This window comes from Schistocerca piceifrons, chromosome 6, assembly GCF_021461385.2.
Source record: "Schistocerca piceifrons isolate TAMUIC-IGC-003096 chromosome 6, iqSchPice1.1, whole genome shotgun sequence".
NCBI lineage: Eukaryota > Metazoa > Arthropoda > Insecta > Orthoptera > Acrididae > Schistocerca > Schistocerca piceifrons.
In genome coordinates, this window is record NC_060143.1 from 251,541,979 (window position 1) to 251,560,409 (window position 18,431).

General features: G+C 41.5%; 1 protein-coding gene across 1 annotated transcript in view; it reads right to left on the minus strand.

Annotated features, from left to right (window-relative positions):
• LOC124803257 (dynein axonemal heavy chain 1-like) overlaps positions 1 to 18,431 on the minus strand; it is an 866,140-nt gene that overhangs the window by 665,504 nt on the left and 182,205 nt on the right. Inside the window, exon 14 of the mRNA XM_047264440.1 lies at positions 15,554 to 15,717. Within this exon, the coding sequence (XP_047120396.1) occupies positions 15,554 to 15,717 (164 nt within the window). The remainder of the gene's footprint in view (positions 1 to 15,553; positions 15,718 to 18,431) is intronic.

The following is an 18,431-nucleotide window of genomic DNA, read 5'->3' on the forward strand; positions in this document are numbered from 1 at the left end:
CCCTGTTCACCGACTTCTCTCTCCCATCACAGCACGCGTTAAACGCATTATATACACATTGTTTCATACTGTAACACTACACACACTATCAGGTGACATCAGGACCATAGCAATGATATTTGGTTTTCGTTTTGAATGCAGCAACTTCCCATTTGTAGACCTGAAACACTGAGTCAGTATCTCTCTATAACAAGTCAGAAGCTGAGCTCAGAAAAAGAGTAAGATTTTGTATTTTACATTGAATAGCTTTGCGAGTTACTTTTTCCACAAAAGAAAAGAAGAAGGAAAAGCACAGAGTGAAACTGTATGTGCAATGACAGATATTGTATTATTGTTATTATTACCTGTCTTACAGTTTATACCACACTCCTACTTTGTGCTATCTAAATAATCCTTCAATGTATAGAACATAGTGCTCAACAATTTACACAAGTTTGCTTTAATCTTCTTGCACAATTTAGTGTATAGTTTTATTCCTTCACAGAAAATGCTGTTTTCAGTTTTAGGTTTATTATTTCTTGGTAAATGTAAGTTCAGTCTAGATCCTGTTCCTTCATCATGTACAAAGTTGTTAGTGCAGTAATTATTGAAAAAAATTGGTTCAAATGGCTCTGAGCACTATGGGATTTAACATCGGAGGTCATCAGTCCCTTAGAACTTAGAACTACTTAAACCTAACTAACCTAAGGACATCACACATATCCATGCCCGAGCCACGATTCGAACCTGCGACCGTAGCGGTCGCGCGGTTCCAGACTGTAGTGCCTAGAACGGCTCGGCCACACAGGCCAGCTATTATTGAAATTATTTTTGATTTAAACCACTGATTGGTAAATGTACTAACATGGTATAGTTTATGTACTCAAGTCATTTGAATAGATCTTTAGAATGAACTCAATTACGATTGTTTGTTATTCTTATGGTGCTTTTCTGTTGTTTGAAAATTGTGTTCATATTCTGTGCATTTGTTCCCCAGAAAAGAATTCCATAGCTAAGAAATTACATATGAGTAGTATGTAGCTAGAAGACCGTCACTTTTACATGATGATGACAGGACTCAAGGAGTAACACCTTCTTCTTTCTCTTGTGCCTTTGTCCTGCACCTATTTGGAGTCAACACGGTAATTTATGGATGTGACGTGGTTAATTTAAGAGGTGGTCATGAGTCCTTTGCCACCCCACTACCCCCTCAGGACAGAATATGTGGACCCAAACTGTCCACATGTACTGTTAACCACATAGAACAATGCAAATGTTTCCTAAATTATTGTGAATCACATAACTGAGGTGGTCCTTAGGTACCAGTCTGGTATTCACCTAATCGGATGTGGGAAACTGCCCCAAAATCACACCTGGGCTGTTCGGTACATTGATCCTCCTCATTAATCTGCCAGGTGGATTCAATCTGGGGCCAGCGCACCTGCCAGAATCCTGGAAGTGGCATCCTTACACATGTGTCTAGTTGGGTGGATACTCTAAAGGCAAACATGACGCGCAAATTTTGTTTTCCACTATCTTTGTATGTTCACATCACTTCAAGTAAGAAAAAATGCTCATTCTTCAGAATATTGTACTTGTTATGCAGTCTATAGAGTTACCATCCACATTTAATTTAACAGTATGTTTCGCGAAGAGAGGAGGAATAAGTCAGCAAGGCATGAGCGAGGAAATATGATGAGGGTTGACAGAGGGGCAAAAGGGGGGGGGGGGGGGTGGGTGGAGAATCAAAGTTGTAAGCTCTTTCTTGGCTGTAGGTTGTCCTGTGTGTTCACAGGATAGGAGGAGCTAGGACAGCTTCCTCAGATGGTGCTGGGAATGCAGTTTCAACTGTTGGCGGGCATGAAGGAAGTTGTGGTCACAGAGTAAAAGGAGTTTGCGAAAGAAACAGAAGACGTCAAGCATAGTTTGAACTTGGATTGTATGATGTAACTGGAAAACATGAAGGTTCTTGCAGCGAGCTAAATGACTGCCTGAGATGCCAGTTTTAATGGTGAGCCCATTAAGCAGTATACCACGTGCCAGACAACATTTCAGGAAGAGGATGTGTGACTGGAGTTTGGATTGGGCAAAGGAGAGTTCTCAAACTGGCAGAGATAGAAAGAGTGGGGATTCATCATTGATTGTGTGGGAGACAAAAGGAATATCTGAAAAAATAGTTAAGAAAAGGTTGAAAAAGCGATGGTGAAAATTTATGGTGGAACTGTGATAACGGAAATAAGTGGTAGGTACTATATAGAAAACTATGTATGAAATTAGAAGCAAGGTCAGAAAAGTTTTTAAAAGATCAGGAGGTAGCAGGCACGCTTGTAAGAAGATAAGTTTGATCATAAATTGTCATGCACAACAGTCTTCCTCTTTCCCTCCACCTCTCCCCCTTTTTCAATCCCTCTCCCATTCTCTCTTTCCTTCCTGTATCCCCATTCATCTACACCCTCTCTGCCTTTCCTCCACTCCATCCCTCCTCCCTTTTTCCTTCTCTTACATACTCTACTCTCTGAACTCCTCTATTCTTGTTTAAATCACTTATGGCAATGCAGCAGGGTGACATCATCGACAACTGCTGATATTTCAAAAGGTGCACACTTTTATCATTTTCATGACACAAATGCAGCATGAATGCACTGTGCAAGGGAATTTAAAACCTCAGTTTGCAGAGCAATTTTGGAAATGACATACATGCAAACTAAATAGTAAAATCACCACAAAACCAAGATGCCCAACACCAGAAACTAATATTAATAATCAATTCATTAACTCTGTCCCTCTACTTTTTGACAATGGAGAGACAGCAGGATGCTATGCAGAATTTTTGTAAAAAGCCTCCTATTAAAACCTTTAATCACCAATAATTGCGTGGATATTCAAACACACTCACTTAGAAACAATAGCTCGTTACATGATAACAACTCAGTATCTCTTATTCGACTGCCGTGCCGTGACATGCGGCCGGAGCCATTCGTAGCTAGGTGGCGCTCCCGCGCTCGGCCGAGTTGCGGAGCGCTTCTATCGCCGTTTGCGCGTACTGTCGTGGCGGCACTGTTAAATGCCGTGGCACTGTCACAACACTTTTCTCCCCGTGGAAAAAAAAGGAAAAAAAAAAACACTCACTTCCTTGGAGACATGGACAGTGCGGAGACATCCACGGCCTCTTGTGAGGCCCCGAGAAGATCCCGCGGAGAGACACAAGAGTATGGTCGAAACAAGATAATGGGTGAAAACTCCGGAGCAGCATCCATAGGTGTCGTGGACCTGGGGGTGTGCTCCAGCGAGATGGGTCCCGGAGAAGGCGGTGTCGCGACTGGGGCCGGTTCCAGCGTACTCGGAAGCGGTAGCGACGTCGGCTGCATCAACACGTACAGTAGATCGGCAGCAGTGACAGGACTGGCTTCTCGGGCTGGTGGAGGCGAAGGAAGGGGCGGTGGCACCGGCGTTGCCACCACTCATGGGCGCATCTGGTCATAATGGTGAACAACCATGCCGCCGTCCGTACGTATTTCACAAAGCCGGCGGCCGCGAAGAGCCTTGACCACCCCTGGAAACCATTTAGGGCGAGATCCATACCCTTGTGTCCACACGTCGGCGCCCACCGAGTATTTTCCCACACTAGGGGACACAGCACAAGGCCTGACAGGGTGAAGCAGGTGCAGTAGAGTGCGCAGTTGGTGGCCATGCAAGAGTTCAGCAGGGCTGTGATCACCCAGAGGCGTGAAGCGATAAGAACTCAGAAATTGCAGCAGAGCATCATCTGTGGAAAAATCACTAAGGAATTTTTTCATCTGACTTTTGAAAGTGTGGACAAGTCGCTCAACCTCCCCATTCGATTGCGGATGGAAGGGCGGTGCTGTAACATGATGAATCCCTTGTCCAGTACAAAAATCACGGAAGGCCTGCGAAGAGAACTGAGGGCCAATGTCGTGACGATCATGGATGGAAGACCTTAGAACTGAGGGCCAATGTCGTGACGATCATGGATGGAAGACCTTCTAGCGCAAAGAATTTGGACAAAGCCAGCGTCGTCGCCGCAGTGGGGGGCGACGGACATCGAACAACAAACGGAAACTTCGAGAAGGCATCAATCAACAGTAGCCAATAAGTACCGAGGAAGGGGCTGGCAAAGTCAGCGTGCACCCGTTCCCATGGCTGCGCCAGATCAGGCCACGGAGAGGGCATTGTACGAGGTGCAGCCAGTTGTTGAGCACACTGACCACACGCAGCAACCATGTGGGCGATGTCCGAATCAATACCGGGCCAATAAACGTGCCTGCGGGCCAGGGACTTAGTCCGAGAAATACCCCAATGGCCTTCATGCAACAGTTTGAGAACATCTTTATGAAGGGAGGCTGGCACCACGACCTGTGGAGATGCGCCATCCGTGGCCAGAAGAACAACACCATCACGAACAGACAGACGAAGGTGCAAGGCATGGTAGTTGCAAAGGGGATCCGATGCCCGGCCCTTGGTCCTGTCCGGCCAACCCCATTGAACAAAACCGATCACCTGACGCAGGACCGGGTCCCGCGCAGTAGCCGACGCGACCTGCGAACCTGGAAGCGGAAAACCCTCAGCCGCACAATGTTCTTCCTCATCAATGTGGAAACAGGGTAGTTCATCACGATCAAAAACCGGGTCGGGGCCCATCGGCAATCGCGACAATGTGTCAGCATTGGCGTGCTGGGCCATGGGGCGATAGTGAATCTCATAGTGAAAACGAGACAAGTATAAGGCCCAACATTGCAGGCGGTGAGCTGCCTTATCCAGAAGCGACGCTGATGGGCTGAACAAAGAGACCAGTGGCTTGTGGTCGGTGATGAGGTGAAACTTATAACCATACAAAAAAATGCTGAACTTTTTTAGAGCATAAATGATAGCGAGCGCCTCCTTTTCGATTTGAGAGTAACGCCGTTGCGCATCGTTGAGGGTCTAGGAAGCATAGGCGATGGGTCGTTCTGACCCATCCTCATACCAATGGGCGAGAACAGTCCCTAGGCCATACTGTGACGCGTCAGTCTCCAGAACCAAGTGCTGACTCGGATGGAATGTGGCAAGACAAGGTGCCGACTGCAAATGAGCCTTCAGGTGGACAAAAGGCTGCTCACACTCGTCGGACCAACAGAAAGGGACGTTTTTGCGTAACAGCTGATGCAGAGGATGAGCTACTGCCGCTGCGGATGGAATGAATTTGTGATAATAAGCAATCTTGCCTAGAAATGCCTGAAGTTCGTTGACCGTAGACAGCCGGGGTAGAGTGTTAATGGCCGCAACGTGCTGACGTAGAGGACGTATACCCTCACGGGACAAGTGGAAACCAAGATACACAATGGAGGGTTGGAAGAACTGTGACTTGTCCAGATTGCATCTCAACCCAGCCGAATGCAAAACCCAAAACAGTGAACACAAATTGCGAAGGTGCTCCTCAGTGGAGGCCCCCGTGACAACAATGTCATCCAGATAGTTTATGCAGCCGGGAACGGAAGCCGTGAGCTGTTCCAAAAACCGCTGAAAAATGGCCAGCGCGCTAGCGACGCCAAACGGTAACCGCTGGTACTGATACAACCCACAAGGAGTGTTGATGACGAGAAATTCCTTGGAAGAAGCATCCAATGGCAACTGATGGTATGCCTCCGATAAGTCAAGTTTGGAAAAGAACTGGCCACCAGCGAGTTTGGTAAATAACTCCTCAGGACGGTGAAGAGGATAAGTGTCAATGAGGCTCTGAGCATTGACAGTGGCCTTAAAATCACCACACAATCGCAGACTCCCGTTTGGTTTAGAAACCACCATGATTGGCGATGCCCATTCGCTGGAGGTAACAGAAAGGAGAATCCCTGAAGCTGCTATAACCTGTCTATCTCAGCCTTGACAGGTGCACGCAACGCCACCGGAATAGGGCGTGCCCGGAAAGACTTGGGGCGAGTTGTAGGTTTAAGAGTAATGTGGGCTTCAAAATCCTTGGCACGACCCAGACCAGCAGAGAACACGGATGAAAATTCAGAACACAATCCATCCAGCTGTTGATACGGAATATCCTCAGATAGGAGGTGCACATCATCATCAATGGAGAACCCGAACAACTGGAAAGCATCATAACCGAGCAGGTTTTCAGTGTCCGTATGATCCAACACATAAAACTTGAGGGGCCTAACAACAGACTTGTAGGCAGTGGAAGCATCAAACTGGCCAATGATAGGAATTTTCTGTTTATTATAAGTTCTCAGATTTCGCGTAACTGGAGACAAGGGAGGGGAGCCCAACTCCAAATACGTGCGAGAATTAATGAGAGTTACTGCAGAGCCAGTGTGCACTTGCATGCGAATGTCTTTATCCAGAACACAAACAGTAACAAACAACTTATTTGTTTGAGAAAGCACACAGTTAACATCCATGTCCGATGCCTCGTCCTCGCCGACAGGAACTTTAGGGGACTGACACACAGAAGCAATGTGGCCTTTTTTCCTACATGAATTACACGTGGCCCAGCATTTTGGACACGCGGCCCTGTTTTGCTATACGAAACAACGTGGACAAGAAGGAGGTGTGGAACGAACCTGCTTCTATGGTTGCTGTTTTCGCTGCGAGCATTGCGGCCCAACGCGACGTTGTTTACGCGAGTGAACCGCCGCGACATCTTCATTCTCCTGTGAAACAGGCAAATTGTCCGTGTTGAAAGTTGACTGTACAGCGCCTACATCACACCACGCGTCTATTTGCGCGCCAGCAGCGTGAGACACTTCAAAGGATTGAGCGATGCTTAGAACTTCCGACAACAATGGGTTTGGCAGTTGTAGGGCACGTTGCCGAACTTCTTTATCAGGAGCAAGCCGTAGAATAGCATCCCTAACCATTGAATCAGCATAAGACTCATGATGAGTATCCGTGACAAACTGACATTTCCTACTCAGACCGTGTAGTTCCGCCGCCCAAGCCCAGTAAGATTGATGGGGCTGTTTACAACACCGGTAGAACGCCACGCTGGCGGCAACGACGTGGGTGTTTTTTCGGTAATAGTTAGACAATAAGTCACACATTTCTTGGAAGGACAGAGAGGCAGGTTCCCGCAGAGGGGCTAACTGAGATAGCAGCTGATAGATCCGTGGGAAAATCCAAGATAGAAATAACGATTTCGACAACGCCGAAAGCCAAGAAGTGTTGCCACAAACGCTTCTCATAATCCTCCCAATCTTCAGCAGCCTCGGCGTAAGGAGGGAAGGGAGGCAGAGAAGAGGAAGACAGACGATGAGGAAGCGATGTCGACAACGCCTCAATAGCAGCCGTCAGCTGTGTTTGTTGTTCAATGAGCGCTTGCATAAGCTGTTCCATGTCTGCCCCGTCACGAACACACAAATCCACACCGCAGTGAAAATAGCGACCTCGTCGCCAAAAAGTATTATAACCTTTAATCACCAATAATTGTGTGGATATTCAAACACACTCTCTTAGAAACAATAGCTCGTTACATGATAACAACTCAGTATCTCTTATTCGACTGCTGTGCCGTGACATGCGGGCGGCACCGTTCGTAGCTAGGTGGCGCTCCCGCGCTCAGCCGAGTTGCAGAGCGCCTCTATCGCCGTTTGCGCGTACTGTCGTGGCGGCACTGTTAAATGTCGTGGCACTGTCACAACACCTCCATCTCTATTTATATACAGTTACTTGCTAATTTAAGTTCAACTGTTTACTTAATAACACTATCCCAACAGCTGTAAGTTAATGCCAAAATCTCTGTTATTATATTATACTGGATGACCAGCTTGGCTGTTGTAAAGCAACACCAGTTCTCCATAGTCCTGATAGTCTGACCAATATATGATATGCCACAACTCCAAGGAATGTGACAGAAACTTGCCTTTCACCGACAAAGATCAACAACTAACATTAGGGTCCTTTTAGTATCCATAAAGCATTGAAGGACAATAATTGTATTGATAGCTGATTGAGTGCCATTGTGAAATATATCTTGTACTAATTTATATCAACACTGAACCTCATACTATTAATTCTGATTTAGCATTTTCTGAACTAACAAGGAGAGGATACAACTTGAGAATTATAGATTGGAATGAGGCTTGGCTGGCTTTCAGTTTACCTGATGGGCATTATCTTGTAGCAGAAGTAAAATGCACTGGCCAGCCAATTCACAGAAAAAAGGTTTTAAAGTTTTACCTGCAATTTATGTACTAGTCTAGTGAATGTTGGACCTTATGTAGAAATAACTCATTAGCAGCACATTTAATGTTTTAATCTGCTGGTCCATGACCAATCCCACCTTCTGCCATTTTTTTCTTTAATTATAATCAGAAAGATTTTCAAATAAAATGAGAAATCAGAATCATCATAAATGAAATCATTTATGATGCAACTGTTTGTTAGCCCTAATGAAATGAGTTCAAATTAAAATCATATTTTAAAATAGTTAATAGTAAATCCACTTTTTAGAGGGGGAGGTAAATATCAATACAGTACTATTGTCATTAAAAAGTCATTTTTTAACTATTATAGTATGTGAAGATGTGCAAGTAGCCACTTTAGAACTTTTTTAAAAAATCTGTTTATTCCATTGAAGAGGTTAACTCTTGATCTGTTGTTGATACGCAGATGTTTCAGGATATCCAAGATGCTACAGAAACTATTGAAATACTAGTACTTACAGGGCACATACATTGCCATATTTCACATTTTAACTGGTTGTATTGTATAAACTTGATTACATGTGCCAGTTCCTTCTGGAATATTGCTGTTTATATTGTTAAAGACTGCTGAACCGAATATGTCTGTTAATAAAGAAACCATGAGTGTATCAGAAGTTGGAGATGAAATTACACAAGACTCATTATACAGCGAAAAATCAAAGTTACTATTGAGACATGCAGGCTCAGTTCACAGGATTGGTGACTGACAACAGTTTGATCGCACTGGAACCTTCAACTTCAATTTCTCGTGAACCAACAGTGATAAGAAGAAATTTATGCATGTACCATTTACATAATGGCTCAAAAAATATCTGTTACTGATGAACTCATCCACAAAAATGAGAAATACCTCTTCTCTGGATTATAAAACAAATGTTATAAATATTGAAAAAGTTCATCCTACATGGAATCTGCGAAACACACACACACAAAGGGAGGGAGGAAGGATGCAGTCGATTAGAAAAGAAGGAGTAAAGGGTGTCCCATTTATCTTCACCATCCTAAATAACTATTTGGCCAGATACAAAATTTTTCAAGCAAACGTTCTTTAGCCGTCAGGAGGACATCAATCAGCATGATTGCCTTCATTGTAGCTTTGTTATTTTACAAAGAACAGTGGTATGACTTTTTTAAAATGGCACACTGTATTTTTTATTCCTCTCCTAAAGACATATTCAAGAGTGTATCACAGAGTACCATTCACTGAAACACAACATTGTTAATTACATAACACAACACTGACTTTTGAGTCTGGGATCACAAACTCATCCACTTGCTGAAGTTTTCAGAAAACAAATAAGAACCAAGTAAAAACATAATGCAAAATTGAACTTCGACTCTCCTTTACCATTGCCCAGGAGTAGAACATTCATAGGTGCTCAAAGTGGCAACCCTGGACACCGATACACTGGTGCACTCATTGAATGAAAGAATTATTTACTGTTTCCAGTGTAGCCAGCCGAAGAGAATTACAATCAAGCACGATATGTACCTGTATGTCCTCTGGAGTTGTTGGACTATTGCGATAGACAATGTCTTTAATGCATCCCCAAAGAAAAAAAGTCCAGAGGACTTAAATCAGGAGACCTAACTGGCCAAGTAACTGTTCCTCCTTGACCAATCCATCTGGCAGGATAGCTTCGGTTCAGAACATATGTGCATGCAAGGCATTATGTGCTGGACATACATCATGTTGATACCATATAAGCATTCTGCTTCTTAGCAGCACTTCATCCAGAAGACGAGGAAGAATTCATATGAGGAAGTTGGCATATGCTGTGCCATTTAAAGTACCATTGATGAAATAAGGGCCAATAATTGTAGTACTAAGCATCCCACACCAGACGTTAACTCTACACTGATGCTGTCTAAGCCATCGTGGGTTGTCACTGGACCAATAATGCATGTTCCTTGTATTTACCTGTCCTTTGTCTGAGAAGGAACATTCATCAGTAAACAGAACATGGGAGAAGAAGTTCTGGTTGGTGAGGATTTGCCACTGACAGAACTGTACACAATTCTGGAAATTATTCCCATGCAATTCTTGATGTAGTTGTACATGGTGATGTGTAAGAATACGATATACACTGTTTTTAGGAATGCCAATCTCATGTTCAAGCTGTTGTGTGCTCACATGTGGATTCATAGCAACAGAAGTGAGAACAGTAACTTCGGCAGCTTTGCCTATGCAGCTGTTATGATGATTGCGTTGTCGTGGGTTGAAACTTCCCATTTCCTGAAGCGTCACAACAAGACAAGAAAAATCCATCAGGAAAGGGGTTCTTGTCAGGATATCGATCTCTGTACAGTTTTGCTGCCTGCATTTTGCCTACCTTGATTGATTTTGACAGGGAAGCTAAAACAGCTTAGGTGTAGCCCACCACTGGCCGCACCGAAACCAAGTTTATTGTGCGGTATCTTGCCTACCTTCAACAACAACAATAAAAGATACTTTATGTTGATGCAGTTTGTAGGAAGGACAGCCTTTACTGTATTCTTATCCTAAACAACAGCATTTAAAAGGACTAAACTACTGTACTAAATGAACCCATACATAAGAAAACAGTATTGCAATTACTGTTCTGCTAACTTACATTCCCCATAGTTGAGTAGCATTTCTACCTTCTCTTCATTGGTGTACATTCCACTCACACAACTCTTCAGCTGACGGAATGACAGATGTGCATTCTACTTATGGTTACATTTGTCCTCTGTCAACGTCAGCACGAGGATGTGTTCCATTACCCCGAGTACCTGCACTAAGTGCTGGGAGCATCAACATCAATGGTGTGTTATGTAACTAATAACATTGTGTTTCAGTGAATGGTACACTGTGATGCATTTTTAAATATGCCTTTAGGAGAGGAAATGAATTACCGAATAAAAAAATACAGGCTGCCATTTATAAAAGTCATACCCCATTCATGTCTTTGTAATAAACAAAGCTACAATGAAGACAATCATGCTGATTGATGTCCCCCTGATGGCTAAAGAACATTTGCTTGAAACATTTTTTAATTTGCATCTGGACAAACAGTTATTTAGGGTGGTCAAGATAAGGGGGGCACCCTGTATATACCCGAATGGGACGAAGATGGGAATCAGTTTGATAAGCATGCAGTCATTGATTCCTGGACATATGCTCATATTGTGGAAGCTGTTGAAAGTTTACTACGCAGTATTTGCAACAGTGGACCTTGGCAGAAGCAGGGCGGTTTGCAGATTTTCAATTTAAAACCTCTGAAAGATTGATCAAGAAGTTCAAGCATAAGCATAGGATTCATCAATGAAAAGTGAAGAAACCATAACTATACAACAAACAATGACATCTGCAGAGATTTTTTTTAATGCAGGCAATGAAATTAATACCCACTTTCACTAACAATCTCATTATTAACACTGACCAGACAAAAAAATTATCACAAATTATTTAAAAAATTTTGCTTTATTTATTTATTTTTTATTTATTTATTTATTTCCCCCCCCCCCCCCCCCCACCCTCCATACAACGTATTTTAATTTGTCTCATTTCTCCTTTCCAGGATGTCAGTACTAGTCAGTCTGCAATAGAACTCTTGCGAACAAAGGAACAAAAATGATTTTACACGAAGGCATGACATAAATTGAAGTTCCCATACATACACCACAGAATAGTCCTTCATTAAGTCTGGGAAATTGCTACCCAAAGTTTATCTGCAAGAAGCAAATGGCAAATGCGTCCCTTGAGTTCCGCAAACAGAAAACGAATATTCTCAAAAATATACAAATGTTGTAATAACATCATCAAAATCTGGAAAACAGGATCATATGTCATCATCTGTAAATGGCTGTCTGGTGCCTTATGTTAGGAAAGAAAAGTTTCTGTTGATTATTTACTCTTGGAGTGGGCAAACAAAGCCTGAATTACATGATGAGGTCTTTTGAGATGAGGAGAAGTCACCAACTTGCACAATTAAAAGTGATTTCCCCAAAATGTACTCCTCTTGTTGAGCCTTGTGACATCTACTTTTACTGGCAAGTAAAAAAAAAAACTAATAAAACAGATACAAAATTGACAAACAAATAAATTTTCGTCAAGACTGTATAAAAATACAACCAATGGTACATCATCAACTGTCATCACCAATTTTTAATGAAATAATCCGGCATGCTGGTATGCTTATAAACTTTCTGATGAAAGAGGCAGTTTTATGGATGGCACTGAAGTGTGTTTTCCACAGACCTTTCACAATAATGTTGTTCGTATAAAAATTCATCTTTTATAAACTGTGCCAGATGTCAGAATAGTTTTTGTTTTTTCAATGTTTTTGTGATAATTATCATTCAACTTCCTGTATGTAAAAAAAATGTAAAACTGTTGTAATATAAAGAAGATATTTTTATTCTAACTGATGATCTGTTATAACTGAAATAAAAGTTGTATATAATTGATTTTAAATAAAATATTTATTTTAACTTGCTTCATTAGGTCTAACAAACAGCTGCATCATACATAAAATAAAATCATTAATTATATTAAATTTCAGCCTCCAGTTGCATAAGCAATGAAACTTTACCTAGGTTTTGGTTACAATAATGTAGCCTTCTTCAGAAATGTCACAATATAAAATTAAATTAGTACATGTCAGATGTTTTTTAATTTAATTTTATATTGTGACATTTCTGAAGAAGGCTACATTATAATAGCCAAAACCTAGGTAAAGTTTCTTTGCTTATGAAACTGGAGGCTGAAATTTAATATAATTACATGTTACTGTTGCTGACTCTACTGCACCATGCTAAAAACATTCAAAATCATTAATGATTTCATTTGCAACAGTTTGGTTATTCATTACTACACACTAGGAAATTGTTAAATATTTACTTCATCCTTCATTCTCAAATCGGATGGACTGCACATAACAATGAATGTTGCAGAACACACTAATGCAACTTTCATAAGAAAACCTCAGAATGTATTAACAATGCTAATATGGAAAGAAAGAAAAACATTGCATTTAACAGGATGTGAACCCACATCATTCATCACCATTTTTAACTTTTTTATCTTTTTTTTCAATTGAAACCTTACAACTTGCAACTCAAAAAGGGAAGAAACAAAATTGGACTTAATCGTAGAGAGTGTCTGGGAGGGATCCGCGAGTCATGCAGCATGGTCACTGGTTGCCTCAGCCACTGCATCTGACAGCTGCCACCACCGCATCTGACAGCCGCCGCCGCCACACCCGACTCTCAAACACTGATCTGATTATAGTTGGCTGCATGCATGCTTCTCCCCACTTAGCCATAAACAATGTTGCCATCTGATTAACTTAAGTTTGATATTATTTAATAATTTAATAGGTGCACAAAATGATGTCCCTCCTGAACACATTAGCAAACACTCGACAAATTTCGGCTGCCAAAATCTGGGAAATGACTAGTTGAAACCCGTCTTCCAACTCTTTGAGCATGTGTTTCAAGAAAATTCGGGAAACATCCCCAGGATGTGGCTAAGCCATGCCTCCGCAATATCCTTTCTTCCAGGCCTGGTGGTTCTGCAAGGTTCGCATATGAGGTTCTGTGAAGTTTGGAAGATAGTAGACGAGGTACTGGCGGAACTGAAGCTGTGCGGACGGGTCGTGAGTCATGCTTGGGTCGCTCAGTCAGTAGAGCACTTGCCTGCGAAAGGCAAAGGTCCCAAGTTTGAGTTTCGGTCCAGCACACACTTTCAATCTGCCAGGAAGTTTCATATCAGCACTCACTCTGCTGCAGAGTGAAAATCTCACTGTGGAAACATCCCCCAGACTGTGGCTAAGCCATGTCCCCGCAATATCCTTTCTACCAGGAGTGCTACTTCTGCAAGGTCACAAAGGCGCTTCGTGAAGTTTGGAAGATAGGAGACAAGGTACTGGCAGAACCAAAGTTGTGTGGACAGATCATGAGTTGTGCTTGGGTAGCACAGTCAGTAGAGCACTTGCCAACGAAAGATGAAGGTCCTGAGTTAGAGCCTCGGTCCAGCACACAATTTTAATCTGCCAGGAAGTTTCATATCAGCGCACACTCCACTGCAGAGTGAAAACCTCATTCTACTAGAATCATTCGTCGATCCTTCATGTATAACATACCGAATGGAAAGATGATAGAAACTTCAAAACAAAATGCCTCCACACTCAGTCGCATGGTGTAGAAGACCTGCGCACAGTCTTTCTGTCTGAGGACTTGGCACAGTGACATAAAGGCAGGGAAAGCCTCAGACTCGGCACAATTGCAATAATGACATCTAGCAACAATATTTCAAGCAATTAAACTTGGCAAAAAAACTCAAAAGAAAACACCAGTAGACTCAGTTGCAAAGTGTAGGGGACACGCATGAAGTTTTGGTATCCAAGAATTCTGCATAGTGACTGCTGGCAGATGCAGCAGTAGCAGCTGGCAAACTCGCCACATGACTCGCAGACCCCTCCTGGGCATGTTTTGTGAGGCACCCTGTACATGGTTTCTGCCACTTTTTAAGAAATGTTTCAGTCATTGCCTGTAACAATTATTGTTTACTTTTTTCATTAAACAAAAAAGGCAAACAGTGCCAAAATAAACTGTCTCACAATACACATGGAAAGAGACCATGACGAAAATACCAAGAGGACCAGTTAACTCAACACTTTTCTTTGGGAAGTTTACCAAAAGCAAGGTAATGAGAATGAAACATTCAAACAGAAAAGGGATTATACACTTCATCCAACTCCTTGACAGTTAAACACCAGGTACAGCCTATTCGCAAAAAGCTCATGATAGTGTGGGATCCTCTGCCACATCCAATGGGCCATAATCATTTATTGGTAAAAGGCACAAGGGCCCAGGTCATAGCCGCTCCCCAAATGAGCTACTTTTACGCAAGTTCCATGGTTTATTAAACTAGTATATAATGTGTGGGTAAAACTTTGAAACCTTTTTTCTAGGAGTTGGCCAGCCAGGGCATTTTATTACTGCTGCAGGATAACACATTTTACATAAATTAAAAGCAAACCAAACCTCCTACTAATCTGAATTCCCAAGTCATGACCTCCCCTTGTAAGAAAAATACTGATCTCGACTGTGATCTTTATACAATCAGCCCTATGTCTATTATATGTTAGTCATGCAAATTTAATTACTAATATTTTTCTTACTACCTAATTATTTTCACTGTATCTGTGGTTCTTCCATCAATGAAATACACAGCAGTTAGTAGTGGTAAGTACATTAAAAACATTTAGAAATGACCTGCATATATAACAACAATACACTCTTTTGCATGAAAAGCATGTAGGAAATGTCCCATATCAGTCAGTATCACCACTCTTACTCCACTGGCAACATAACATATACAGACATTATTATTCACATACCTTAGCTGACTAATCCAGTCAAAATCATTTATATTTGAAATATTTTGTAACACTAAAGTACTTGTGACATCTCTTGCATGAACTTCTATAACAATCAAAGCAGAAAGCACTTGTCTCTCAATGCGCTTTAAGGGCCCTTTCACCAACTGCCTCAGACCATCAAGCTGCCAATGACATCAAGAAATTAACAAAATTAAATATCATATAAATGAGAGAAGCAGTTTCTGAGTAATTATTGTATATTTGCATAAAATGACTAACCAACAGGACTCAGATCATTAATTTATGTGTAAATCTGTTTCTGTACTTTATAAGCCACATGTCAGAGGGTGCATAACCAATATTGTTTTTCCCTTCCTATTGGACTCACGGATGTACAGATAAACAATTTTTGCTATGTCCTCATGTAAATCCAAAACTCTCTGAATTTTATCGCCATGGTGATTACATATAGCATGAGGTGAAGACAGTAAAATGTTTCTTGCGCCATCCTGGAATGTACAACACTGATTTTTTTTTCATTTTGTGCATAATATATATCCTGTAGAAAACTGTGACACTTACATAGACTGAACACATAACTAATTGTGCAGCTCTCAATTCATCTTCCTTTGATTCAACTTGGTAGCTATCCTGCACTGATGAACAGTACTCAAGAACAACATTCTCAAATGACTTTGCTGTCAATGAGAAACTAATCCCTAAACCTAATTCTCTCCCCCACTCACTCCTAATGTGTTTTGCATGTGACCACTCCATTCCTAGGAAATCACAGTTTTACCAATGATTCCTACTACAGTATCAGCTTTCCTAACAATCTGATGTATATGTCTGTTCCATCTTAAGTTCTTCCTGATGGACATAAGTGCAAATTTCACAGTTAAGTCTGACTTCAGTGATTTGTCAGTAATGATTTTAACAGCATTTCTCTATGCTGAGTGTCAGCTGTCAGTGTTGGCATGAAGTACTGATCACCTGAAGGTCTATGTCCGAATGCACAACCAGAAAGTTTTAATCTACAGTGCTATCCAAATGAAGAAAGGAAAATTCTCCGACTTATTACATGTGAGGATACATTGTTGTTATTGTAGTCTTCAGTCCAGAGACTGGCTTGATGCAGCTCTCCATGCTACTCTATCCTGTGCAAGCTTCTTCATATCCGAGTAACTACCACAACCTACATCCTTCTGAATCTGTTTAGTGTATTCATGCCTTTGTCTTCCACTATGATTTTTACCCTCCACGCTTCCCCCAAGGAATAAATTGATGATCCCTTGATGCCTCAGAACATGTCCTACCAATCAACCCTTTTTCTGTCAAGTTATGATACAAATTCCTCTTCTCCCCAATTTATTCAGTGCCTCCTCATTAGTTACATGATCCACCCATCTAATCTTCAGCAGTCTTGTGTAGTACCACATTTTGAAAGGTTCTATTGTCTTCTTGTCTAAACTATTTATCATCCACGTTTCACTTCTATACATGACTACACTCCATACAAATACTTTCAGGAAAAACTTCCTGACACTTAAATCTATACTCGATGTTAACAAATTTCTCTCCTTCAGAAACGCTTTCCTTGCCACTGCCAGTCTACATTTTATATTCTCTCTACTTTGACCATCATCAGTTATTTTGCTCCCCAAATAGCAAAACTCCTTTACTACTTTCAGTGTCTCATTTCCTAATCTAATTCCCTCAGCATCAGCTGATTTAATTCACACTACATTCCATTACCCTAGTTTTGCTTTTGCTTATGTTCATCTTATATCTACCTTTCAAGACCCTGCCCATTCCATTCAACTGCTCTTGCAGGTCCTTTGCTCTATCTGACAGAATTACAATGTCATTAGCAAACCTCAAAGTTTTTATTTCTCCACCATAAATTTTAATTCAAACTGAAAATCTTTCTTTTGCTTCCTTTAATGCTTGCTCAATATACAGATTGAATAACATCGGAGATAGGCTACAACCCTGTCTCACTCCGTTCTCAACCACTGCTTCCCTTTTGTGCCCCTCAACTCATAACTGCCATCTGGTTTCTGTACAAAGTGTAAATAGCCTGTTGCTCCTTGCATTTTACCCCAGCCATGTTCATAATTTGAAAGACAGTATTCCATTCAACATTGTCAAAAGCTTACTCTAAGTCTACAAATACTATAAACGTAGATTTGCCTTTCCTTAATCTATCTTCTACAATAAGTTGTAGGTTCAGTATTGCCTCACGTGTTCCAACATTTCTATGGAATCCAAATTAATCTTCGCCTAGATTGGCTTCCACCAGTTTTTCCATTCATCTGTGAAGAATCCATGTTAGTATTTTGCAGCTGTGACTTATTAAACTGGTAGTTAGGTAATTTTAACACCTGTCAATACTTGCTTTCTTTGCAATTGGAATTATTATATTCTTCTTGAAGTCTGAGGGTATTTCAGCTGTCACATGCATCTTGCTCAGCAGATGGTAGAGTTTTGTCATGGCTGGTTCTCTCAAGGCTATCAGTAGTTCTAATGGACTGTTGTCTACTCCGAGGCCTTGTTTTGACTTAGGTCTTTCAGTGCTACACGCAGTATCATATCTACCATTTCATTTTCCTCCACATCCTCTTCCATTTTCATAATATTTCCCTCAAATACTTTGCCCTTGTATAGAGCCTCTATGTACTCCTTCCACCTTTCTGCCTTCCATTCTTTGCTTAGAAATGGTTTTCCATCTGAGCTCCTGATATTCATATAAGTGGTTCTCTTTTCTCCTAAGGTCTCTTTAATTTTCCTGTAGGCAGTATGTATCGTACCCCTAGTGATATATGTCTGTACATCCTTACATTTGTCCTCTGGCCAACCCTGCTTAGCCATTTTGCACTTCCTGTCAATCTCATTT